The 27,118-nt window shown below is 41.2% G+C and overlaps 1 protein-coding gene across 3 annotated transcripts in view; it reads right to left on the minus strand.

Annotated features, from left to right (window-relative positions):
* Positions 1 to 27,118, minus strand: part of LOC117962699 (uncharacterized protein KIAA1522 homolog) — a 58,901-nt gene that overhangs the window by 7,814 nt on the left and 23,969 nt on the right. The window contains exons 1-5 of one of the 3 annotated variants that reach the window (XM_059000400.1): positions 23,935 to 24,158; positions 1,705 to 1,860; positions 1,483 to 1,532; positions 888 to 1,005; positions 179 to 286 (exon numbers count right to left, since the gene is read on the minus strand). In XM_059000400.1, coding sequence (XP_058856383.1) covers positions 179 to 286; positions 888 to 1,005; positions 1,483 to 1,532; positions 1,705 to 1,860; positions 23,935 to 24,022 — 520 coding nt within the window. In that variant the 5' untranslated portion in view covers positions 24,023 to 24,158. Of the gene's footprint in view, positions 1 to 178; positions 287 to 887; positions 1,006 to 1,482; positions 1,533 to 1,704; positions 1,861 to 4,493; positions 4,645 to 23,934; positions 24,159 to 27,118 lie in introns of those variants that run through there. The other 2 variants (XM_059000401.1, XM_059000399.1) reach the window with 2 other exon arrangements.

The following is a 27,118-nucleotide window of genomic DNA, read 5'->3' on the forward strand; positions in this document are numbered from 1 at the left end:
AAAATACAATTCTAGTAATGTTAAACTGCACTTAAGGGATGGTAAACGTACTGATGTTAAATAGCAGTTGCACTGGATCCTACACTCTGCAGTCTTTCGGTGCACTTACTGTAAACTGGGTTTGTGTTTTCCTTGCGTGGCAAACACCACTTTAACTAAATAAAGGCGCTGACCGTACCCAGTTCTTTCTGGACGTGTTGCGGTATTCCCATGATTGTCGTTCTTCTGCTTCTCTTCTCTTTTGCTGGTCTGTTCTTGGTGGTCTGGGGTGGTTTGAAAGTTGAGCCTAATCAATAAAAAAAGAAATAAAAAAAACACTGTAAACACAAAGTGCAATCTCACATCTTCACATTCTCTAAAGGTGGCGGCTCCTTAGGATTAATACAGAGTTAAAAGGACTTCTGAAGTAGACCCTGTAGAGTACGACTAAAATAAATCTGTGTCAACGACTCTTTCACAATAAACTCACGTTTCCCATTGACTTGCTCCTCTGGTTTAATAAACAGAGCTGTACCCTCACTGCCACGATTGGAGTCCATTCCTGGTTTTCAATTCCAAATCCATTTCCAATTCCTTTTAAAATCCATTCCCAGTTCCCACTCCCTTTTAAATCAGTTCCAACGTGTCACTGGATGAAAATTGCAATTCGCAATATTCTGTTAAAATGAGCTTCTCACAGTGTCAACCAATTACTTAAATTGAAGTCACTGTTAGTCAATTCAAATCGGCTTCAAATTAAAGCAATTGAACAATCACAGTAAGTATTAATGTCTCTAAAATATCAATTCCAATTCTTTTGAAGGAATTGAAATTGAAAAACAAGATCTGACCCCACCGTGCACACTGCTGTAGTCATCTCAACCCAGAGCATGCAATCCCGTCAGTACCTGTCCGCACCAGCTCTGATCGCAGTGACATTGTGTCTGCCCGAGTGCTTTCTGAAGCCACGGACCTGGCCCTGTCTCGGAACATGCCTTCATCTTCTGGCTGCAAGGTCCTGGAAGACTGCAGAGGAAACAAAAACGGAGCACCGCTTTAAAAGGAGCACATCTTTAAAAGGAGGACCGCTTTAAAAGGAGGACCGCTTCTCTTTACTGTGAAGTAAATTAAGGACAGTAAACACCTGTTTTGAGTAATGCCTGAATCTAATCTGAATGATGCGTAAATCATTTTCAATCATGTAGGGTACATTAACAAACAAGTAATGTCTTACAATATGAAACACACCTACCTGTAAATGCATATAATCTGTTGTCTCATTAAGAACAAATCTAATTTTGACCCAAAACATTTTTATTTAAAAAAAAAAACAAAAAGCACAAACCAAAATAAAAACCCATTATTTTACTTTTCCCAAAAAGGTCTATCCATCATGTTTTCCTAAACTTATAGTATAAAACGCTCCCTTAGGAACACAGCATACATCTCTGCCTGGGCGCTTGATTACATTTCCCCTCCTTTTTATTCACACATTCAACTTACTTTGACGCTCTGATCGTCACCGTGATCCAATCCATTCCCACTCTGGTTTTCTGAAGGGAGAAAACACATTTCTTTTTTTATTAACAGAAAGAAAAAAAACTAAAGTTTTTAAACATTTTTTAAATAAAGTTAATCTAAAACAAGACGGCAACGTTATGATCAGTCATGCACTTCACATACCCACACCGCCCTGCTCTCTAAGCGTCCCCATCTCAACGCTACCTTGCTGCTGCAGGGACTTGAGCCCCTCCTGGGCCTCGCTGTGCAGATCCTCCAGGTACTGTGGCCGGTTTCCTGGGAGGAACACATTCTCCTGGTAGTGCTGGACTGCCTTGTAGTGCACAGTCAGCTGACTGTCATCGTCGGGCTTGGAAATTGCTGTGGGCAAGAACACAACACAACACCATGAGACGCTGTGGCAGCTCACCTGCCCTCGGCAAAACCAGAGCTCGCTTCCCCTGTGCTCTACTGAGGAGGATCAGCGGCACAGAGCACAGCCTATTCTGGGAGCACCTTCGAGAGTTTTGTGGTCGGCTGGAGTAGGTTTGCAATGGAAACTTGAATCTTGTTGTGCTGGTAGGCGGTGCAATTAAAAACGTTTTTTTTTTTTTTTTTTTTTTTTTAAAGCAGGTGATGGGTATTCATTTGATTTAAGCAGATCAAATAAAAGGTTATTTGTAAAAGGCTAGTCTTTTTAATTCCTGATTCTAGTTATAGTGGTTCTCTCTTTCTAATGTCCAGTCTTTATTGATAACATCTGAGAAACATTATCCAGGTAATCAATGTGAAATAGATTTTAATCATTAACTAACTAACTAACCAACTAAATCGATGTCCTTCTCCCATGTGATCAATGCTCAAACCAGTAAGTATTAAGTAACACTCGTTGCAGCATACTTCTTAGTGGCTCTTCCTGGTACTGTATTAATTCAGAGAAGGACAGGTTTGCAGAAAATCTTACAAGACAGATGCAAGCGCGCGTGTGTGTGTGATATATATATATATATATATATATATATATATATATATATATAAAATTCACATTCATCCAGGACAGAGGCACATGAAGACCAGAAGCCAGTTATACTAAAGCATGGTGGCCAAGGTTGCATCACATTCATAATCACAATGCTTTAAAAGAAATGATAACCAGGGTTTTAACAATAACAATGACATTTCCTAGCGACATTATAACTGTTCCCATTTTCCGAGATACATAGAGATATATATGGCTGCAGTCCAGCACAGGTACAGGTTAATGCCCCTTGGGAATTAAACAGCTTAGCCTTAACTGGAATGAAAGATCAAGCTTCGAACAGCAACGCTTTCCAGAGTGTCGAATACAAAAGGTTTCTTCCATCTTTGAGCTGTATTGTTGCTGCCAACCCTGCTAGGACCTTGCACTAACCCCCAATGTGCACAAGAGGACTGCCTCTGGGAAACATCACAAGCTGCTAACTGGAAAAAAAAAAAACACACCTGGTGACATCAAAGGCACTCTGCACGACTACCTGATAGCAACCAGGCCCTCCTACAGTACTGTCCTTCATTAAAACACTCCCTGTGCAGCTTTTCTTTCCATTACAGTAACTCAATCCCGAACAGAGAGTGCACAAAAACACACAGGGACCAATAGGTAAAAGGAATCCGACATTTCTAAAAGAAGATCAAAAAAGAACCTGCACTCCATTAGTAAAGAAATCCAGCGCTCTTAAACTTTACCTATTGAATCAACTCAACAGCACGTATCCCTCAGGAGCATCAAGTAACCGAGACACAATCAGCGGTGTACCAGCGAGCTAGCAAACCTGACAGAATGACAGTTACAGTACAGAAGAGTCTTTGTGCACCTGTATGCAACGGTAATCCAATGACTCAGTACTGAACGAACACTGGACTGTATGGGGTGTGACTGGGTGCAGCAGGTACTGTAGAACAATACAATAAGAACAGAAACGGTCTAGAAATTAAGCATCTATTGAAAGGTACTGGACTGTCTTCACTGATGTTGAGCTGGGCAGATGCATACAGTGTGTTCCATGCTTATTTGTGTTTGTTCACGTGTACAACCACAGCCCTAGACCTATACTGTATTTAACCCTTTAAAAAAGCTACAAGGGACATGTGTCCCTTGATGCGAACTTTCTTATTTTTGCAATGAGGTGCACAAAGCTAGCTTACTGACAGGGTGGATCTGGTCATGCAAATTGTCAGTTTGCTCCTCATGATACTTGAGTCACTCTCAAGTGTAAAACCGTTCAATTCTTTGTGTACCTTAAGGGGCTAAAACATGACCCTAGGGGTGATGATGTTGTTACTATTTTTATTTAAGAAAATTCTTCTTCAATAATTAAAACGTGATGTCGGCAAATCTAACGCTTCTTATTCCCATCTGGGATTAACTTTTTGATCCTTAAAAAAAATAAAAAAAGGACAGAATATGTAAGGTCACAAAAAAAATGCTACACTGCAAAGGTCTTGGATGACTGTATGGTTTTCAAGGCTATTATTGCCTTTCCAGATCTCTGGGATACAGTTACTCTGCAGTCTACAGAACACAAATCAACACAGCAAACCTGATGCACAACAAGCCCTTACAAATAACAAACCGTGTTTCTGGTTTACAATTATTGTGGTTAGCAGTCAAGCAATAAACATGCCTTATTTAAATACATCACTAGCAAAACAACCTCTACAAACTGCAGTAAAATAGTATCCGAAACAGTGTCTTTCAATGCCAAAGGCATATTATACTGGTCATAAACCATATACAGTACAAGCAGACTTTAAAATGCACCAAACCTTCACTGAAGCTTTTTGTTTCATCGTTACTTGTTTACACTGCTTTCCTTGCTTGCATTATGTCATGGCAACTCCACATATAGACCACCTGCCAACCAACACCGGTCCGGCCTTCACTCCCAAAAGCAGTATTACAATTGACAGCTTTGTCCATGACGAACTTCAATTAGCAAACAAACCAGCACAGAAAAAAAAAAAAGTTGACTCACCTTTCTTTTTAAAAATTGATAACAGAGAGCGGATGTTTTTACTCAAGAAAACCACCATTGCGGTCCTGGGATGAGATATGGGGGTTTGGGGGGGTGGGGGGGGCAACAAAAGACCCAAAACAAACAAACAAACAAACAAACAAACAAACAAACAAAGTAATCCAGTCCAGGAACCCCAGTTTAAAAAAAGAAGTGCTGTTGAGCAGACAGCTGGAGCAGAGTGACGGGCTGAGCTGTCCTCCACAATAGAGCCCTTCTGCGTTCAGCCGTCCCAGCTGCCAGCCTCTCCCTGCCTTCACACCCCCCCCTATTGTCCCCCGACACCGGGAGTCCTCACTCGCATCCCATTAGCACACGCCTCTCCCGGCTCTGGCCCTTGATGGCTGGGGAGTACAGATGTTGTTCTTTACTGGGTGAGGTAGCAGGGAAAGGGAGGAGCCGCCTGGCTGCTCTCCAATCCCCTCAAATCAGTACGACAGAAATCCAGAGACTGCTGGCTGGCTGACAATATTACACAGGACCGTCCCCTGTCCCCCCTTCGGACTTCCCCCTCAGAGTGTGAGAGGTGCTGCTCAATAATCATTCATTCATTCACTGATACAAAAGCAAAATCCCCTCCTTTATGCCATCTGTGTGCAGCTCTCTTTCTCCTCTCTCTCTCTCCTGCATTCTCTTTGCAATCAGTTAGGAGTAATATCTGCTCAACGGGATTAATGGGCTGATTACAGCTTTGGAAAAATGCTGCGGCCAATGAGAGCGGCACAGGCTGCACAAGAAGAGCCTCTCCAAGGGTTTAGATGAGACTCTTAATCCCCAAGCCGCCCCAGCTGAGCTCAGCACAGCCAAGACAGCCGAGGAGCAGCGCTGTTCAGACTGTGACAGGGGGCGGAACGCACTGATTGCTACGCTCGTTAGCAACAGCTTTGTTTTCCTAGATCACGCATTGTGACAGACCCCCGCTCTACACTGTGCATCCTGATCTCTTCTTACAAGTGCCAACACTGCTGTGGGTGGGGCTGGCAACACACATCCACACAACCTGATGGCTTTCCTTTATCATGGGGGAAATGACGTTCATAAACAGACAGGATTATGGATAACAACAATAAGGCAAGTCTAAATAAATAGCATCACTCCAATATCCAAGACTTGTAATGCTGTTTTGCATTTTCTCTCTCCTACGGCTTGCAAACTCATATATGTGTACAGGACCACAGTTTATCCATTGCAATTATGTATTTCTGATATATACATTATGCTTGCACTTATATTCGACAGGCACGGAGATTGGAATCTAAACCTTTAACTGAGCGTGTAAGTTACTTTCTGTATGTATGAATTAATGAATGAATGAATATGCTTGTGTGTATGTACTGTATACATGCATATGAATGCATGTGTGCAAATTGCTGTACACACAAGGAGAGATATTGCAGAGAAATGCAAGACAGATGACATCATTACCGGTACTTGTGTTCTCCTGAATACTTTATTAATAGCAGTCTCCCTCAGGTTTGCTCAGGCCAACACAGCTCTCTCCACATTAGGAAGCAGCCGCCCCCAGTTCAAGCTGAGCCTCATTGTGTTTGTCCCCAGGCTGCAGATTCTCTGTGGTCGAGCCAAGCCCCTGGTTTTGTATGGAGGCATGTTGCTAGTTCAGTGGGAGCCTGGTCAATAAGACACAATGGGCTCTATTATTATTATTATTATTATTATTATTATTATTATTATCCCTATATAGGTAGCGCAGAGTAGCGACCCTACTCGGCAGGTACCCCTGCACTTCTGGAAGCCAACAGAAGTGAATAAACATTTATAAATATAAAGCTCATCTCTCTTGGCATGATCTTGTGGTTTAAGCGAAGCCGCGCCAGGGGGCAGGTTAGACGAGATGCCCGCTGATGCACTTCACCTCTGTGCCGTCATGGGAAAGAGCATCAGGGAATACCAGAGCGTGTTCCTGAATGGCGGGTTGACCCACTGGCGTCTTCATAAGGAAACAGCTGGCATGTTATGCACACTATAGAGATGCTGGACTGCATCACAATGCTGCACAACTGAATGCCACAATCAGCCTTGAGGTGTCCCTGTAGGCAAGCTTCTGTTTTCTAATCTTATCCTGAGGATGGCGTACTGCTCAGTATACTGTGCTAACAGCAAACATTTCTGAGAGTATTTCCCTATACAACTGAGTACATCCACCTGGACTTGAACAAACCACTCCCTGTTGTGAAATAATAATTACTCCACCTACTCTTTCAGGAAGACCAACCTCCAACCACAACCACACTTTCTTTCTAATTATGTTAGAGTTATTATCAGCCTACATACAGTACATTAACAGTCATGATACATTGTTGGCTCCATTTTCATTGCACCAACAATTTAGAGAATTATAACTTAATATTCTTTTTTTCACTTCAAAGGTTTTCATGTTTATTAAATCAACTACCAAAGGGCATTTGCATAAACCCATTTAAACTTGACTGCAATATTAAAACATGGATAGTTAAGATTGCATACAATTGAACAGCAAAAATAAAACAATGACACTTTCACATAGCTTTCCCTGGCTCAATCTCTTCTTTGATCCAATAAACAGGCACTGCGACTTTAAAATCCAAGTTCATTCTCCCCAAGAACTGACGTCACGTCTCCTAATACATTTCTGACACGTGGTTAAAAAATATTGATCCTGAATGGAGTGATGCAGGTCTGTGCTACAGCAGGATGTAAATCTCCTTGAGTGATGTGACGAGTTTGCAAGTGTCCCTATAGTACGAGTGCGTAAAATCAGAAACCATGCCTGCAAATGGGCAAGTAAAACTATTCGATATGAAGCCTTCTGTACCTAATAAAAGGGGATCTCAGAATGGAAGATCCAAGATAACAAAATCGTACAAATGTAACTGAAAGCTGCTGGATTGCACACACAGTATGCATACTGTACATAAAAAAGCAGTCACTGCACAAGCCAGGGGACACAGCAAACGGTATCAAATTGACTGCAGAACGTGGGTCAGCAAAGCCTAGGTCTTAAATACCACAAAAAAAGGGTCAACCTCAATATAAACCTGGCCGTGCTGGAGTCAGTGGCTGAGGTGTACTTCATTAACAAGAGTATGTGCGTAATTCTGATTGGCAATACCTGGATTAGAGACAGGCGATAACAGAATTACTCTGGGAGATTTAATGAACAAGCACTCCTAGCTGTTGCACATTATATCTCCTGCACTACAGGTGTCTGCATCACTAAGAGAATTCCTTCCTGCTCCTGCAACACAAGGCAGCCCTGAGAAGCAGAGGGCTCCCTGCTGGATAATAAAGCACACATTTTCTGCCTCTTTGGGGTGAGTTTAGAAGGCAGCAGGAGAGTATTGTTCCATGGGATGAATATTCATCAGCGCTCCCGTGAAACGGCAGCTCAACCACGGCGCCATCTGGCACACGGCAAGCCTGGCGCTCCGGAATCCTGTGTGGAATCTCCGGGAGTCTCCGGGAGCGTACATTCCAGCAGACCCTGGCCAGCGCAACATATGGGCCGTCTGTCTAACTGCCTGCCTGTGCTGTTTAAGAATAATTCTGCTACTGTTTATATACTGGGGAGCACTGGTTTCTACAACTGCATGGTTCATTACTACTTTATTTCTGTTGATGGATTTCAGTCTTAAGATTTGAAACAAATGTTACAAATTTACATGTCCTGTCCCGTCCACCCAAACCCCCCCCCCAAAAAAAAAAATATTCAGGCTATATCAAATCAAAAGAAATATGAAAATGATATCTCTGTATTAAATCAAAATATATGTCAAGAATATATTTGCTATATATTACACACACTGTTACAGGGCCAAACAACATTGACTATTACATTTTCTGTAAATATAGAAAATACACAAGCAAAAACATTTGCAATACCTTTAAGCTATGCATGAGAAGCATGTAGCAGTTTAAGGCAACTCAACAATACACACACCAGGCTGGGTAAAAAAAATATTATTTCCTTTAACATTACCATGGGCATACAAATCACTATAAAACAGATTTGTTTTTGTCTAGTCTGCCGGTAAACTACACTCCTACAAGAACAGGAACAGTGTGGGGGATGCAGATTGTCGAATACTTGATGGGTGTATATTATGCCTGCTTTCAAACCGTCAAGACGTGTACAACACTGGCTGTTGGCAGAGTATTAGGAGAAGCCTGGCTGGCAGCCCACAACAGAAAACAAACAGCTGGCTCCCCCATTCTTCATGGCTCTGTCCAGTCGCAGTTTGCCACTGATCAATAAAGAAGTGCCTGCTGTCAATGACAGGTCCCTGACCCCTGAATACAACACAGCAGACAGGACACAGAGCAGCCCAGAGTCAACTGCACACAGTTTGATCTTTAACCCTCTTGTGGTCTGATCAAGAATTGCTCAGCCCTCTGTCAATAGACTGCAGGCCTTTTGACTGGAAAGCCCTCTGTTCATTTCCAGTTGATCACCTCTAACTGTGTTTCAATAGCAGACAGATAGCCCTAAGATGAACGCCTAGCAACAATGCGCTGTTTGAGATTCATTTCCAGAATTTAAGGAAACCACGAAAACAAAACGCGCTTGATTGTTTCTCAGCTCTTGCTGTGCATGCAAATGGTTTTGTTTTCCTCCCCTGAAGACTGCAATTTTGTGAGCATGCTGCACATCTCATGGGTCACAAGGATGGAGTTAAACAAAATCCACGAGCCGATTCCAGACAGCGTATTCTACAAACCAGCCACTAGGTGCCGCTGTGGCACACTTGCTATGCTGTTTTTTATTTCAATCTGTTTTTTTTTTTACCCTGGAGATGAACTTTAGTAGAAACAGTGTGTTGCCTAAAATAAGAATTTTTTTCTTTTGATTCATATAATACCCTGGAGAGACTTTCAACAAACACCTAATATTACAACAACAACTCCAAGGTTACAATTTTTTTGCCTTTTAAATTTTGCTTTTGATGTCTATCCTCATGCGATCAGGCACACACTATAAAGTACATTATTTTCTACTACGATTTTTTGGGGGTCTCAATTATCAGTAGTTCAAAGGGGATTAAAATCCAAAGGAGGATGTATTTGAAACGTATTATATTTAAGAAATCAAAACACAGGATTACTTTTTCATCCCTTCTCATTGTCTACCCTTCACACAATGGCGGAAATGTGCCGAGGAAAACCCTGGTGCTTATATTGCTGTAGATTAGTGATTCTTTTCAAGCTGTGTTCAAACACTGCAAGTCAAGTACAGTATATCTCCTTCCTTAGTGTATGCAGTTAGCTCGTGCCTTCTTTAGGACACTGTTTTACCTTTAGACCTCTGATGGTGGGTTTTGAAGGATCCTTTGGGGCAGCACCGAGCAGACAATGCGCTAAAGAACAGTTTCACAACACCACAAGGACCTGATGTTGCAAGCTCAAAAAACCCTGAATTGCTCAAGCATTATGCCTTCATAGTAATAATTACCTTCAGCAATCTTTAACCAAGTTCTTAGTAAACATTTAGCCCCAGACAAGTTTAACCTTGTCAAACCCAGTCCTGTCCCACAAACAACAGGGAGTCGTGCGAGGAGGCAGCTACTCTCCCACAATGGCACTTACTGTTTGCTCATGAGATGCCCAATCATTGTGTCTTTTTTGTTGCTATTTTCGTTCCCCTGGATTACGGGATGCTTTTTCAGGATGTAGACAGAAGGGCAGGTGTGCTAGCTCTGTTGAGACCAACGCCAAGGACAAGCTACTGTGATCCTCTCCCTCCCTGCAAATCAATGGACTGATTGTTAAGATGTGTGTCTCTGTGTATATGTGTGTGCGACAATCTCTATGGTGTTGGAGCTGGTGAAATGCTGCTACGTTTAGAAGCCCAGGTGTTTTTTTTGGGGGGGGGGGGGGTTCTTCAGTGCAATTGTTACTCGGTCTCTTACGGAATAAGTCTCATCGAGAACACTTCTGTTTCCCTTCTGTGTGTGTGTGTGTGCATACGTTACTATGGATTAGTACTCTTAAGCTTAACTGTACAGCACTTGTGGCGAGATAAAACTGAAGAGAAAAGAAAAGAAGAGATAAACTGCTATACCCTAATCTTAGAGACTAAAGCAAAGCCTTGGAATATCCGGAGCACTTTAACACAGTGCCTGAAACTGGATGGGGTTCACAGAGAGGTAAAGCTCCTTAGCGTACGAGAAGCTCAGTCTAAAAATCGAGACAAGGATGAAGCAGCTAAAAGGAATTTAATTAACTTGCACCATACCATGCCCTCTCAGATACAGCCTGGTAGCCCCATCCTTGAATCTTATTAATCCGCAGAGGAATGCATTCATTTCACCTTTAATGCGCCCCCTGCTGTTAAGAGCTCACAATCACGTATCAGTAGCTACTGTAATAGAAGTAGAGTTTAATTATACACAGCTCCCGTTTCCAGACTCCATTCACTTGCCACTTGGAGGGTTAAACTCATTAATGGTATCTCGGTAACGTGGAAAGCCATCTAATGAAGCAGCTGAGTGCTTCCGATCTCCTTGACGTCACTCGTGATGTGGTTTGAGCAGCGATGGCTCCCAGCTTCTTACTATTTATATCTACAGGCGCTGCCATCAGACATTCGCTCTCTTATCTTCTATTGCCAGCCCAGCTAACCCTGGCCCACAGTGTGCATATGCTATCAAGCTCTCACACGGCTTATATATTTAAAAGATTAAATCATCTTTTTTTTTTTTTAAAAGACCATGCTGTGTCAAATGTATTTATAGTTAGAAAAACATACGGTCATAAAAAAAAATGTTTTCACTTCATACTAGTGGATGAAGTGTTGCCATTTAGTTAAGGGCACAAAAGGTTAAACTAGGGAAGAATTCAGTAAAGAACTCTAATGAAAGTTGACCATGGTATTTTCACATGCTTTCCCCTTGTTTATATTATGCATTTACAAAATCTTCAAAAAGTATGAATTAATTAGCAATTGGATACAGTGCTTTGCAATAATCTCACAGACATGCAGACCAACACATAACAAGCATTTGGTATTGCGCATTTTGAAGTGCAGTGTTTACTATATAAAACCAACCATATGACTGACTGGTTTGCACACCTGTGATGCTGCACAGTGGAAGGTGTACTCTCGATATTTACATATACATAAATAGAGCTAAATAATAGACCCAAGGCACAGCACCACAGGACAGAGTTCTGCACAGCAAGTAAGGGAACCCAGACACTTCACAACAGCACAACAGATCCATCAAGTTACAAAATCTCTTTTGAGGGATGTGCCGTCTCCATTATAGGATTAGTAAAGACAATTAGAAAGCACACCCTTATTATTATTATTAGTTTCTTAGCAGACACCCTTATCCAGGGCGACTTACAATTGTTGCAAAATATCACAGTACAATGTATTGCATTATAAAATATCACATTACAAGTTATCACATTACAGAATATCATAATACAGATAAGAGTAGTTATGAAGGTACAAAAAGATCAAATTCAAGTAAGAGCAAGATAAATACAGTAAATTATAATAAGAGCGAGTTGGACTAAGAGCAGTTCAAACTTATAGTAACTATTTGCTTCTATGAGTAAAGTCCAGTAAGAACATGTAGTAAGTATGATAAATGGAGAAGAATGATTTCAGATCAGATCAACTCTTCCAAAGTAAAAACACAGCATAGTGCAAGCATGACAAAACACGATGAGGCATAGTACAGTATATATTTAAAAAACCCTGTTTGTTTAACTATATTAAATGCACAGTGTAGCCATGGGAAAAGCGTGGGAAAACTGCTAAACTACTCTCCAAATGTACAAGAGTGACTTTATAACCACACCACAAAAAATGCATTGAACCTTTTCATGAATGAAATATTGAAAATAGCTGAAAAAAAGTAATTCTCATCAATTAAAAAAAATAAATAAATAAATAAAATAATAATATTAATAATCATATAATCATATGAAGTCAATCCTTTATGAGGCCAACATTCATTTGCGTCTTCCTTGTGTCCCCATAAAGGGAAGTAAAGTCAATAATGTTAATGTGTGTTTATTACATATATATCACACAAGAGGGAACACTGTATTCAGAGCACTGGCTGCTGCAAACAAACAAGTGATTTGTAAGCGAAAGACATCAAACAAACCTCAGGGATTCAGTCTGTGTGTGTGTGTGCGCGCGGAGCCCCCCCCACGATCACCTTGCTTTTTGAATCCTGTAAATTGTGATTATACGCTTCAGTCAGTTTCCTCCCATTTCTGCTTTGATCTTTATTTGCCATGCTTCCCTGACTATTGCTTCTAAAAAGACTCCTCAAGGTAGAGGATTGTGAGGAACGTGAGGGAAGCATATTAGCTTTGCGCTGTGCACTGAAGCCTATAGTTGAAGAATTATGACCCAAGCCTGTGCAACACTGATATGCTTCCCCACCTCACTTCCTCAAAATCATCCTTGAGCACAAACAACCGAGAATCATTCAGAATGCATTAGAAATGTAATACTGTACAGGAAAATGTATACAGTTAAGGGTGGATGCTCATACAGTGCATTACAACTGAACATAGTTTCAGTGTCTTAAACAGAACAGCTACAAAAGTTGCAAAAGGTTCTCAATCTGCTCTTGCACCCCCTGAGCATTTTAATCGATGTGCCTGAGAGGACCTGCCTTATTGTAACATAATGTGACGAGATGTAAGCGTGTCACAAACAAATGACCTACTTAAAACGAGGCCAAAGAAATCAAATGACTCAGTCCTGCCAGGCAGAGCCAGTTAATTCAAGCTGCACGTGCGTGGACAGTGCATGCTCATTTACAGAAAATCCATCTTGTATCGGCATGAGAACACAAGAGAAAAACAGACCTTTCTGTGAGTAAAATATTGCACAAAATACATTTTCAATATGTATTTGTAAAAGCGCTGTTTCTCAGGAAGTGTATCAAGATGCTACAAGCCAACTGAATCCCCTGGGACTCCTAAAGCAATAACTATATGACTGCAGACCATATATTATTTCACCGACGATAAAAAAAGTACAATTTAGTACAGTGGGGTCCAGCTGGCACTGCAGTGGGAAAGCATGTAATCATAAAATGAATGGCTATAAGAAAAGTTAAAAATCAATTGCGACAATGTGGGCCAAGACAGCAAGTCAAACTGACAACCCTCCAATAAAATCACTGCCCTGTAAGAAACAGGTTCTCATATTACATTCCCGCTGGCTATTGTCACAACTATTTATTTTAATAAATACCAAAATCTGCAGTTTATTCATTTTTAGGGTTGAAATGGAGTGAATATTAAAAACGACAAAATCCAGATCAAAAGACTTTAAAAGCAAACAAGAAATGAAAGGAAGAGAGAGTGAAGAAGGAAGACAGTCTGTCTTGCACATTTTTTTAAAATATGATTTGTCCCCACATGTGAAATAAATCAACCCTCTAAAACTGTCACCACTTCACTAAAACTGTCGTTGGACTGCTTTCCACAGCTTTCGTTCTTGGTTTCATCAGTGACATGTGTCTGGCTGCAGTCTGATGCTGATGTATTGTGTTATGAAAACATGTGCACTGCAATGCAGACCTATTCATTACAAACCGGCGTGGAATGAGAAAATCAGGAGAGATCCATCCTGTAGCAATTACTGTATACACCCCCCTGGAGGGAGCCAACAAGTATTGGAATACACTACAGGAATGCAGGCCATGCAGCAGGACTAGGGTGGCATGTTTTGCACACCCCCTTTTGCTTACTATAAAACCTTGACATCCCTGAATAGGTAATCATCCCATCTTCAAACATGCAATAGATTTTAACCACCAATACGACAGCAACCAGCAGGGCTTAGGCATTGAAGACGGCCTTTTCAGATACACACATTTTGCACACAGTACTTACATTTTTACCCTCAGCTGTATAACATACGTTTTGCTGCACTTTTAGAGTGGAATTCAAAGTTAAGAATGTTTCAGACCATGAAATAAAAAGCTCAGGTTGTTTGTTAAAGGGCTTCAATGCACCTGATGCATTCTAGTGGGTTCACAGTATTCCTATATTACTACGGAGGCGGTTATTACAGGGTTAAACATACTTGTACAGTTGCATCTCTGAACTGCTCTTGTGATGATCTGCACCCACAGAAAAAGCATAGGTGCAATATCAGCAACAGACTCTCAAAGTCAATACTGAAAAAGGAAACTTTACTGTCTATTGTTAAGAGCAGTCCTCAGCATGTTGCATTAGCTCGCCTGGTTGGCACTAAGGTAGCGGTGAAGTCTATTTTAATGATAGATGCGGTCCGATATTAACGCTGCCAAGCCAAATATTTTACACACATCCCTCTCTTCCATTGGGTTTCGTTGTTCTTACTGATGATAACAAATTGATCGATCAATCAATAAATAAATAAATTAATTCATTAATTAATTAATCAATCAATCAATCAATCAAATCACCCCCGGGGGTTCCACCAATGGCAGTTTCTTTAATTGCTCCTTAGCCTTCACTAGAACTTACAAAGCGTTTCCATGCAGATCAGTGAGGATATAGAGCTTGAACTTGACCTGCTTTTGTCTCATGATCAAGATGGAATGTATTTAGAAGGAAAATCTTACAAGGCGCTAGTTCCGTCATCCCGGGACATCTGCTTGACTTGTTAGAGCAGCTGCTTAGAAGTTTGACCTGATTGAGCGTTTCTGAAGACAGTACTGGAAGCCTGGACTTATTTAACAGCGTCAGTATTTTGTTATTAATTCAACACTTTTTCTGACTGTGATAACATTCCTGACTCTGGGTCGATTTGAGCAACCTGCCAGGATAAGCCAGCGCTGGATGTTTTTTTTAGCTTTCTACAGCGCTGGGGTATACTTCAATCAGAAAAATACAGAATTTAGGATATGCAAATTAGAAAATGACATCTGTGGAGTTTTAATGAATGTGGTGCTTTGTGCTCCCACACCCAGCCCAAAAGGAGTCTATGCAAAGCACACCCATTCAAACAGCATGTAAATTCATTGATATTGCAGGTAAAACCGTACTGAATGAAGCCAGGTAGCCATATGTTCCTGCTGCTCGTCTCACCGGCGTGGTTTCATATACATTCACCATGGGAATGAGGAGTGGTTCACTTCCTTAACAAGCACTGGGTCGGACTCATTTCCAAACTAAATAGACATGAATCACATGGGAACCATTAAAACACTTCTTTGTCTGATTTAGGAACATTTTTTTTTGCAACATTTTTTTGTAATAGCAGATCATGAGTACAAAGCTTTGCTTTTGTGATTTATAATAAGTCAATATATTGTGTGTACTGTGTCTCTTATTGTTACAGAAAGCGGACACCCTAAACATGACGTATTGATTATTATTTAGTTTTGATCTGTGAAATCTGCTTTCATGTTTTGTTTGACAGTTTCTTTGACACGTGGGGGCTGGCTCAAGGGGCGTGCCATTACCTGGATGAATGTCTGAGCTTGCCGATTCCTGCACAGGCAGCTCAGCGGGTTTCCACTACAAATATTTACCTCTGCAAGCCAGGGCCCATCCATTTAGATGAAGCTGTCAAGTCAGAAATCAACCTTGCCTGGTAGAATGCAAAACAAAGTAGCCTACCCGGCTCACCTCACTGAACTATTCTACACAGCTCCTGCCAGCTTCAGTCAAGGGTAGAGATGTGTGATAATGAACACAAATACAAAAAACATGAATGTGTCATATTGTGGCTTAAAACAGCCCACCTGCTGTCCTACATAGCAGTGAATTTTAGGAAGAAAGCTATAACATTAGACAAATGTTGCCAATAAATTTTGTTAAAAAACACAAGGCTTCCTCGGACCATACGTCTAATTTCACAACCAAGTTTATTTTTCCGCACAAGTGAGAAATGTCCACTGTTTGACATATTGATGCGTGTGTTCAGTACGATTCTCTATTTCTGCTTTGATCATGGTAGCCATGCCTGCTTACTAATTCAGGTCATGAAAAGATCGTGGGGCAGCATATCCAAGTCGCACAGGCTTCAGTGCACAATGTATCACTTACACAGCACAACCCTACGATACCTCCCCTCATTTAGCCTCAAGGAGTGTTTTCAGAAGCAATTTTTGCTGGAATAGTTAGTCAGCTGGGTGAATAACAATCTAAGCAGGAAGAACAATACAGACTCATACACCGATATAACCGATGGGGTGAAAGTGTAGTAAATGAGTCTACAGGCTGAAGAGAAATGCTATCATGCAATGCATCATTAAGTTAGGGTTAACTTTCACGGCAAACACGCTCTGCATCGATGTCAGCTCAGAACAATCAGGTTTTAGTTTCTACAGCACCTTTCTTTAACAAGCAGCTCCAGGCGCCTGTAAACAGACAGAACCTGATCCGATTGTGAAGCCAACGGTGAACTTGATTGAGCAAGTTAGCTTTTAGCTTAGGACGAATTTCCAAAAAAAGGGGGTCAATTTCCAAAAAAAAAAAAAAAAAAAGGGGCGATCAATTCCAAAAAACAATTCTGCCCAAAATCCAACTTGCTGTCTGTCCCTGGAGCTCCTTGCCAAAAGCATGCCAGCAGTGTTAGTCTTTACAACGTCTACAAAAGGCAACACGTCATGACTTTCCATGAGAAGGAACACAGTTTCATGACACAACATACCTCAGAATACAATTCCACAGATTTCATACCGCACTGCTGTAACCTTTAAAAACAAAAGCCTGTTGTGCTTCATTATCTCAGCTCATTCCATTCCGATTACTTCCTAACCATGAGTCAGTACATACAGTTATTTATTAATTTAGCCAATATTGTGAGGGTTAGAGAGAGCAGACTGAATGCGCTGGTTTGCATCAGCACTTTCTACAGCGATGTCCCTTATCAACCATGACACTTAAGACATTCATGCAATGAAACGTCCCATAGCGCTTCTAGTAAGGTATAGGATTTAATCCCCCATACTCGTACAGAGGGTCCACATTATCCTGGAATACCATACATTAATCTGTAGCATTACACCCAAATGCAACCTGAACTGTCCAGAGGAGTCTATCACAAAAGTTAGGAATTTTATTGTGCACAGTACAGCTGTTGTCCCAAGGCTGGATTTGAACCCGGTTCCGTGAGTGAATCACCGACCTGCAGTGAACTCAAACAGGGGCGGAAACATTTCGTTTCTGTTATCGCACAGGGTTTCCATAGCAACGTGCAATAAACTGCAACACGATACACGCTGGGCCGGATTAAACTGATTTCATAAGGACTTTATTTAAACAAGGAATTGCTTATATGATTTCATATACATGCTCATGCACTGCAGTGGTTGCATGAATATATTACCAATACTGGTCGGGAGGTGGTGGGATCTCTGAAGCCAAGCAAGGCTAGGGCTGGTCAGTACACACACCCCTCTGAAGGAATGCCTCTGCTGTGTGAGGTCAGAGACAACATTTTAAGACTAATGCTGTGTTTTAAAATCCCTGTTTTGCATTGAAGGTAATTGAGATTATCCAATCTCAGACTATGCACTACTTAAACATTTAAATCACGGTTTTATGGACGAGCCCAGGCAAGTTTGATTAGTTTTATTTGGAAAGGAAAACCAAGTAAATTCAGGCTGTACGTTGCACACAATCAATTAAAAAGTTGAAAACAATGTTTGTATTTTTTTGTTTTACATGCAACAAAGCTTGTAGATGACATTCATAGACACTCTGCTGCTGCTGCTGCAACTGCAGCAAGAAAAACTGAAAAGAAAGGGATAGCTTGTGTGTCTGCAGAAAACATCTTTTGGGAATGCTATCAAAGTCAAGGGAAGCCGTGTGCATGGAAAATGATTTGGGACACTACAGTTTAACTACACCCCGCCCTTAGGTCAGCTCCACAGATGATTAGTTTCAATTCAGCATACAAAAAAACCAAACACCACCACCACTGTGATTAGATTACACAGACTGAGCGGAGTGTCTTACAAACATGCACTTTCAAATTGATTTTAAGATTCTGCTCCAAAAAACACACACTGATCATCCATGGCAGGGCTGCAGTCCATCACTGAAGACACACTGTTCCAGGCCCTGCACTCTAGCTGTTGGACAAGAACCGGACTCGTCCCAGTCTAATCTGGAATGAGACAGAATCGTTCACCTCCTCACCCCCAGACTTGTAGAAGAAAGGGGTGCATTGTTTCAAGTACTGTACTTATCACCCCACAGCATCTTTATCCAGTTCAGCTGAACTTCACTTAGATGCTTCAAATGAAATAAACAACATTAGATGGGAGCTAATTTGCAGGAGGCCTCCGTGTAACATGATTTACAGAACTCTCCTCCTCCTACACTTCAACTGAAATGCAAGAAAGACCCCCAAAACTTCATATGGAGGCACTTGTGCTGTGTTGATTTCTTATGAATGTGTTTTAAATGATTTTAACTGCAAGGAGTAGACTCCAAATATGTATTATACTCCACTGCAAGTGTCCAAGAACGAGCGCAGTTGGGGCTGCATCTTTGGTTTGTTTGTAATGAGAACTGCACTTTTTCCTGGGATTAAAAAAAACAAAAAACACAACACCACTAAACCCGCTACTAAACTGCTACTAAACCCGCGATTCACAGGATAATCCCATTAGATCTGTTTAATTTCCTTATTTATATTCACTCCATGCCTTTTTTTAGGTTGTCTCTAATCTTCAAAGGCCACTCAAATAAAGCCCCTCTAATCAAACATGAAATGACATTTCATCTGAGCTTTTGACACTCCTAGAAACAGGCAACACCTGTAGTTAAAAATAATAAGTATCCCCAAAACATTCATGCCTGGTAATTAAAGCACACGTAACTCACAAACCTGGGATACCTGGTTATTATTACCAGACTAGATTTATACAGCGGTGTGCCAAACTTGAAGACAGTCTCTCAAACTGTTTAGTCACTGGACCATATGGAATCTGTATTAAAAGGGGCCAAGTGGAGTTTAAAGTTTACATAGCCATGTGAGTGAAGTAAGATAGAATGAGGATTAAAATGAGGTAACTAGATAATAGATGATGCAGTGCATGCCAAGAATCACCCGTATTTTCCATATTCGTTAAATAGATGCCAGTGTTGGTTGGTCGGGTGTGCCAACAGAATCTCAAAATGTCCTTCCATGCTCTTCGCTTGGCACACAAACATGCTGTTTGGAAGCAGCAGATTATCAGCTCCTAACAGTGCATGTCCGGTAATGAAAGAAGGGTCAGTTGCCGGTTCCCAGGAATGAGTCACTGTCTGCTGAGAGACACGCAGTACAAATCGATTAAGACTGGCAGCTAATGGGCAGAGGGCAGGGCAAAGATTCACAACTCAGAATAGTTACGATGCCAAGACGTGAGGGTACTACAGCACGTCAGACGCTGTTTAAAAGTTTAAATTTTACTCACAGCTGTAAAAAGCAAGGGGATTCCTTTAGTAAAAGAAGCATGGTCTTGTATTACTGTGTTCTGAGCCACAGGAAAAAATATTAAAAACTTTAACAACTGGTACTATGTTCATACATCTTCGATAGTACTGCGTGTTGTATAGAACACAATGCCTATGGACGGATAGGGAATAACAGTCCTATTCCAGGTTTTACTGCAAGCTTAGTAAGACCACAGAGTGCTTGTTAACTGTACACTAATTAAGCTCATACTAAAATCTGGGAAGGACTTTCCAGATTCCTGCTATGGTATTTTCACTACCTAGAAGCCAAATGGTGAAGCCCCTCCATCAGACCCCATAATATTATAATTCTACATTTTTGTTTCAATCAGTTTCACTGTTCCCCCCCGCCCCCCACATGCATCCACTACTGTAGGTAGACTTCTTAAAAGTTTGATATCGCATTTCAGTTGGGATACCAGGAGGTGAAAATGAAAAAGTACAACGAACAAAGACATCATTGTCACAAGATATTTTCAGCCTAGTTTACTTTGAAAAATATGTTTAAAAAAACCAAAAAAAAAAAAACCATAAATGGGAAATCTGTAGTGTTTTGCACGATCGTGGCACCCTTCTAGTTATCTTCCCCCTCTGTGCATGTGTGTGTTTATTTTCGGGAGGTATTGTTTCGTTTCTATGCACCATTTTTATTTGGTAGGGGAAGAACAGCAACGAAAAAAAAAAAAGTCATGTAAATGCTCTTGCCTGCAGCAAAACAGTATTTGACTGTGATCACAGATCCCACACCACACCCTGCTGTGTTCTTACATGAATTCCTTCAGCTTCTAAACTTACTTTGATACTCATTACTGTTACAACACAGAAGAACATGCCGATTATGCAGAGCTTTCCACTTAGAACGATGCAAAGTTTAAGCAAGAAAACTCTGGTAAGCTCAAGATCCATTCAGACCAGTTAATATATGTGCAGTCTGTGGATTAAGAATGTGCCTGGGCAGATAACTCCACACCCAAGATTATAAAGTGAATGTCAATTAAACAGAATCCCCTCCAACTGGCATTCCCAGTCTTATGCTACATGCAGTGCGATCAGTGGGAAAGGGATTGCATACAAGGCTACCGAGGAACTGAAAACTTCACACTACCGGTACCTGTTGCAGAAGTTCAAAAAGCAGGGGCGTTGCGGTGACTCATTCTCACAGGTCTGGACATGTGCTGCAGCTATCGGAAGCATTCCCTGAAGCCTGTGTATTGTTCTTCGTTGTGTCTGGCAATCCAGACACCTCAAATAGGGGCTGCAATACTTTCCTACAGGCAATGCACCCCCCCACCCCCTCCAGTGCTGTTTCGGAATGTGGCCATCGTACGATTCTGCAGTGCTAAATGCATGCCCAAGTTTATTGACAACTGAGTGATACAGTGCACCAAGCGCTGCCCACTGGCTGCTGGGCGCAGGACAGCTGTACTGATTTGCTGTTGATCTTTCACAGTCAATTAACTACCAGGCTGTGCTTTAATGCGGAAATGCTCATTATCCATTGAGGAAATCGATGTATAATTATCCCTGCGCTCCAGATATGCCTGTTGAAAAAGGTCAGGGGAGCAATCAGTTAGGTCTTCATAAGCTATTTAGTAAGCAAGATGTAGGAGTAAAATTGACATAATTTGTCCCACCCCTGGTCGTTCTGCATTTTTGTCCCAATACTTTTCACAAGTTAGGCAATGGAAGTTCAAATGGCTGGAATCATAAGGCATTGCCTCAATGCACTGCCATGCACAGAAATTACAGATGCAAATTATTACACGTTGGAAAAAGACCCCAAGCGCAGTCTTTCCAGTCTCTGGATAATGTCTGTAGCAAATCATGCAGAATACAGGAGCGAGGAATGCTGGAATTCCTGTGATGCTTGTGTGTCCAGCTCTCTCTATAGCATCAATGAAGTTATTCCCCCATGACAGCTCCACTATGAAGCTGCATCTGAACTACGGGCGTCCCGGGACAGAAGCACAACCACCTGGTGTCTTGCACTAGAGCCACAGATTAAAAGCCTGTACGGCTGCTTGAGAGCATCAGAATTACAGCTTAATTCAACATCACCCAACAGACTGGAGCACAGTGAACATATGCAGCAATGTTTATCACAGTGCGGTATCAGACCCATCAAATCAAACCTATTTATTAAAAGGCTTGGGGACAACAATATTAAAAGGTCACACTTTAACTCAACTTATTAAAAACCTGTTTGATAGCATAATAATGAAACAATTAAAATGAACAGGAAGCGAACCAAGAGCCCATTGGTGGTCATGACTTTTTTTTCACTTGTATTTTTACACTCTCTCAAGTTCTCATGCCTTCCTCTGAAATGCTGAAGTAAATCATTTTTATGCAAACTGACGCAAAGAAATTAAAACGCAATGCCACGAGACTCCCACGTACCCGTCTCCAAAAAGGTGCGCACACGCTGCACTTTTTAATCTTCTCATCGAACCTCTGATGCTATCTGGGTTTCATTCGCTAATCGAGTACTTGCAAAATAAACTTGCTGCAGGCACACGAAAAATGCAGCCGCACAGCAAAACCAGCCCTTTTAAAAATGACACAGAATAGGTACAGGTTTTAGGTCTTTAACTCTAACCCTAATCTCTAGGTAGTGCATGTTTTCTTTCCCTTAAAGTGACAGACCTTTCAAAAAGTGTTGTACTGCCTCTGTACAGGTACTCTTAGTACAATAACTGCAGCCATTGAATGGTTACAAACTGTAATGTAAACAAGGCCTACTTCCTGTTAACATTAGGTATACAGTAGGCTAAAGTATCGAAGAACATAGTAAACAGACACCAATGTAAAAAACGAAAAGTATTGTGGGAAACGGCAGTTTTAACACAGAGATTCTGAAGTGAACAGTAAGTAAACTAAACTGTGTAGGATACAGAGCAGTGCTTTGAACAACACAACAGCAAAACTTTCTTTCTTGCAAGCCCTGTAACCCGATAGTAATACCTAGTGGCTCCCACACTGGCTGAGAAGCAAGCCCTGGCTTGAATGAAGCTGTGGTTTCAAACTCCGAAAGGGGAGGGATGGTCTCCACTGTAAGAAGAAACCTTCGAGATCAGACTCATTGGCTTTGCCATTATATACAGTATATTTTCATTGGCTTAGCCATTATACAGTATTTTCCCCAAGCATTTTTGTAAATGTAGGCAGAACTCCTGACAGAGGGATTGATAGTTAGATCATTTAAAAAAAGGATCCACACACTAATGTAAGCAAACCTCAGAAAGCCCCCTTATAAAAGTTTAACTGTATTTTGGCATTTTTACCATGCTTGTACTATGCAGTCACCATCGTTTACTCTGGTTTGCCATGTTTACAATGCTTACCCATACTTTACCATGCTTTCTCTGTGCTTGAATAAACTCTGCTATGCTATGGGAAACATTTCTAAGGAAACTCCCTAACTTGAACAAAACAAACTAAAAGAAGTACATTTCAAGCTTCAGGCATAAGACTTACAATCACAATCTACCTGAGCTAACCTAAAAAAAAAACCTGTTCGGCCACTTCAGTCTTAGCAAACGAACGAATTCACAGGTCTTTCTAGACAGCACACACCCGCGCTGCTCCCGCTGTACAAGAAAGCATTCTCCATTACGGGGCTAGCTGTCAATATCGTTTCCCAAAAGGGAAGTGCATCTGACAGTCATTCTGATCAATAGACAAAGAGGGCTTGATAAAGGAAGTAGGCAGTTCCCATCCTCTTTCGCTGGAATGCCATTGCAGCGCTGTTTATCCTGTAAACTGGCTCGCATTACGAATGCACTTTAAATATTTAATCTTACTCTAGCTGGCTCACAGAATCCTTGACCTAAAACTGCTTATCTGCAGGCTGTAATCCTGAATCACACACAGAGATTCAGGAAAAGCTAATTACACCGTAACACAACCATGCTCACAACAGAAGCACACACACGGACCCACACAGGCATGCACACCGTATGCTGTACAGTAGACGTCCTCCTACCTGTTTTAATTTTCCCATTGCATCCAAAGTTCCAGAAAGGCTTGGCTTTCACTTGCTGTGCTTTCTTCTTGTGGTGTGCGTTGCCCATGCTGTGCTTTCGCTAAGGGTTCCTGGAGTTCCAGCGAAAGTAAACCCAGACGCTCCACTACATGGCTGCATGAATAGTCACACCTGGCTCTGCTACAGCACAGGCAGAAGTCAAGCAGCTAGCTAGCACTGTGAGCCTGTGAAGGGGGTGTGTGCGTGTGTGTGAGAGTGTGTGTGTGTGTCTCGCTCTCTCAGTGCTGAACACTGATCAGTCACAATAGGAATGTGAGGAAGGAGGGCTCTCAGTACTTTGCTGTGTTTCCAGTTAAGTATAACAGTTTTCTTGGGGGGGGGGGGGGGGAATTGAGAGCCCCTGAAAAATATATTTCAAATATGTGGTGCAATTTAAGCTAAAAGTATCTCAGGATTCAACAGATCATGAATCATAATCAATCATAATTTTTTGGGGGACAGGTTTCGAAACTCACACTAGACCTGCACCCAGTCCTGGGTCTCAAACCTAGTTTAGGCATTATTATTGAAAAGACCAGGTATTATCAGCACAGTAGGTGCCAGGAATGTTAAAAATCAAGCCGTGCTGCTGTAAATATGCTGTTAGCTGTCTGTAGCTTTACTATGAGCTATGGTAGACAGACACTGTATTTAACAAGAACCTGATTTCTGATCATTTAAAATACATATATACTTAACTGTGGATAAGTCTGAAACCCAGGGATGGGTGCAGGACTAGTCTGAGTTTGATTATGGTGATCATATACAGATCCCAATTCCACAGCCACTAATATTTCTTCAGAGCCTTCAAAACTGCATGGCCTTCTAATCACGTTCAATTCCTACGCCAAAATAAAATTCCTCGGTGTCCGTTTGCATTCTTTTCGTACAGTTTATCCTCCTGTGTGCTCTACTTTATCGTCAGAAGCAGACCTTGACAGCCCACGGTTTTATTTCCAAAGCTGTAGAAACACAACCCCACACCCCCAACCAGCCTGTCTCTATCTATATCAATCTTGCCATGTTGTCTGTATTTTGAATTTTTGTCTCGTAACAATTCTTGACCGATTTGGAACAGCTTTTTTTTTTTTTGCAGACCAAATTAATTTTATTTGCTTGATTTCTAAACACGTTAACCTTTTCAGCGCCATTCTGGCCAGGATGCCCTTGGAAAGGAGTTGCAGATTCCAAAGGGTTCAATCCCGATTTAGGAAGCAACACTGAATTTGAAAACGCAGCAGAGGAAGTGCAGAAGATATTCAGGTGTTATTCCTGTGGTTTTCACCCGGGATTCATTCTGAATTTGCAGCCTTTATTTTAAAGTGTTACCACTAAATGTTACCATAGAAATAAAAATACACACATCTTTTGTTTGTTCCCTGAACTGGTGTGTATCTCAGCTATAAAACAAACAAACAGTCTCGTTGTTGAGACCAGAAGATTTGCACACATGCAGACACACCCTTATCATTGAGGTCTGCAAAAGGGGCGAGTCAAGAAATGCAGTGTTTCAAACATTTAATTCAAAAGGGACAGAAGGTGGGGTTTTATTTATATGAGGTACACTGAAAGCCTGGAGAATGTACCCTTGAGGGGTCCTTGGCAGTGCCGATGAAGGTTTCTTTTCTTTTCTTGGCAAAAGAGTCTCTCAAATCCACCTGATAAAAGACAGGATATGAAAAATTCATCCAGATCACTCAAGGATCAAATCTGAATGGTTCTGAATCACGGAAAGAGTCTTAAAGCTACTATCAAATCAAAAGGAGAGCATAACCAACAGAGGCATTACAGTACATATTTGTCCTCTGAAATCACTGAGCCCATATGCATGTGACAATGAAGGATATATTTTTGTAAAACAGGAGTAGAACGTAACCAATGCTCAAAACGTGAGTATGAGGGATAATTGTTCAAATCTTAATAGGACTTTCCCTTATAAAAGTTGACCATAGTAAAAGCATAGCTAAGTGTAATAAAGCATAGTGAAAGCATGGTAAAGCTAAGGCAAGCTTTGTAAATTAGAGCCATGCATGGTAGTAAAACATTAAAAAAAACATGGCACGGTTTAACCCTTTCATGCAAGAAAGATTGAAAATAGCTACAAAAAAAAGTAATTTTGAACACATAATATATTTTTCATTGAAAATTGTTTCCATTTATTTCCCCACATAAAGCATCGTCATATGAGGTCATGCGTTTGCGTCTTCCACATTCCATATAAAGACAAGAGGTATTTTTTTGTATCCGTCCCCCTATGAGGTTGCCATGCATGGAAGGGTTAAAGCAAAATACTTGATAATCTCTTGCACAATTTCACACAGACTATAGAACGTAATAAAAGCGGAGCTGGACTGAACAGCGATGGTGATGAAACCACCTTTCAGTAATGCAAAGGGAGGGGCTACCGAGAGGCTGAGGAACGCTGGCAAGCTCTGGGCTCTGCCGAGTTCAGAATGGACTGTGCTGTCAGGAACATCATCAAACTTATCTCGGAAATGAAAAAGTCATTAAAAGCATGCAGAATCATCGAAGACAGGAAATAGGAATGCTGTTATCTGCCAATTAAAACGTAACAACTGAAAACGACTTCATACAATATAATACAATACAGACAGACCTGCATAGCCTACATCTAGGAACTAAAACTACTCCGTTATCTTCATGTAGTTACTTAGCTCTGAAAGTGTTTGCTTACTACTGCAAGAATTCAGACTGCTTAATAGAGCACCATTTGTTGCAAAGAAAGGGTAATTAAAACAGTAGAAAGCTGCAGGTTTCAAGCCTCAGCTCTTGATGGAGGACACCTTCAAAAATCATGAAGAACATCCCCCTGCTCCGTCCCTGCAAAGTGATCAGCTGACTCCATAAGGAACCATGCGTTGACAGGAAAATGTTTGCCTGCTGCTAACTGGAGCACGCCCTGGCCCAGCAGTGTGGATATGCAAACAAAGTACAGGGACCTTGATATCATTTAAAAATACAGCTGTGCAAAAACAGAACCCCATCAGCATATCATATTGATTTTAAACTACAGTACAAGGCACTGGCTGGACCTCCTCACAGGGACATCTCGCAGTAATACCTCCGAACAGCGGCAGTCTGTAACTGCGCCCCAGTGAAAGTTGCTGTGCGTAACACATATTTA

Source organism: Acipenser ruthenus, chromosome 25 (assembly GCF_902713425.1).
Source record: "Acipenser ruthenus chromosome 25, fAciRut3.2 maternal haplotype, whole genome shotgun sequence".
In the NCBI taxonomy this organism is placed as follows: domain Eukaryota; kingdom Metazoa; phylum Chordata; class Actinopteri; order Acipenseriformes; family Acipenseridae; genus Acipenser; species Acipenser ruthenus.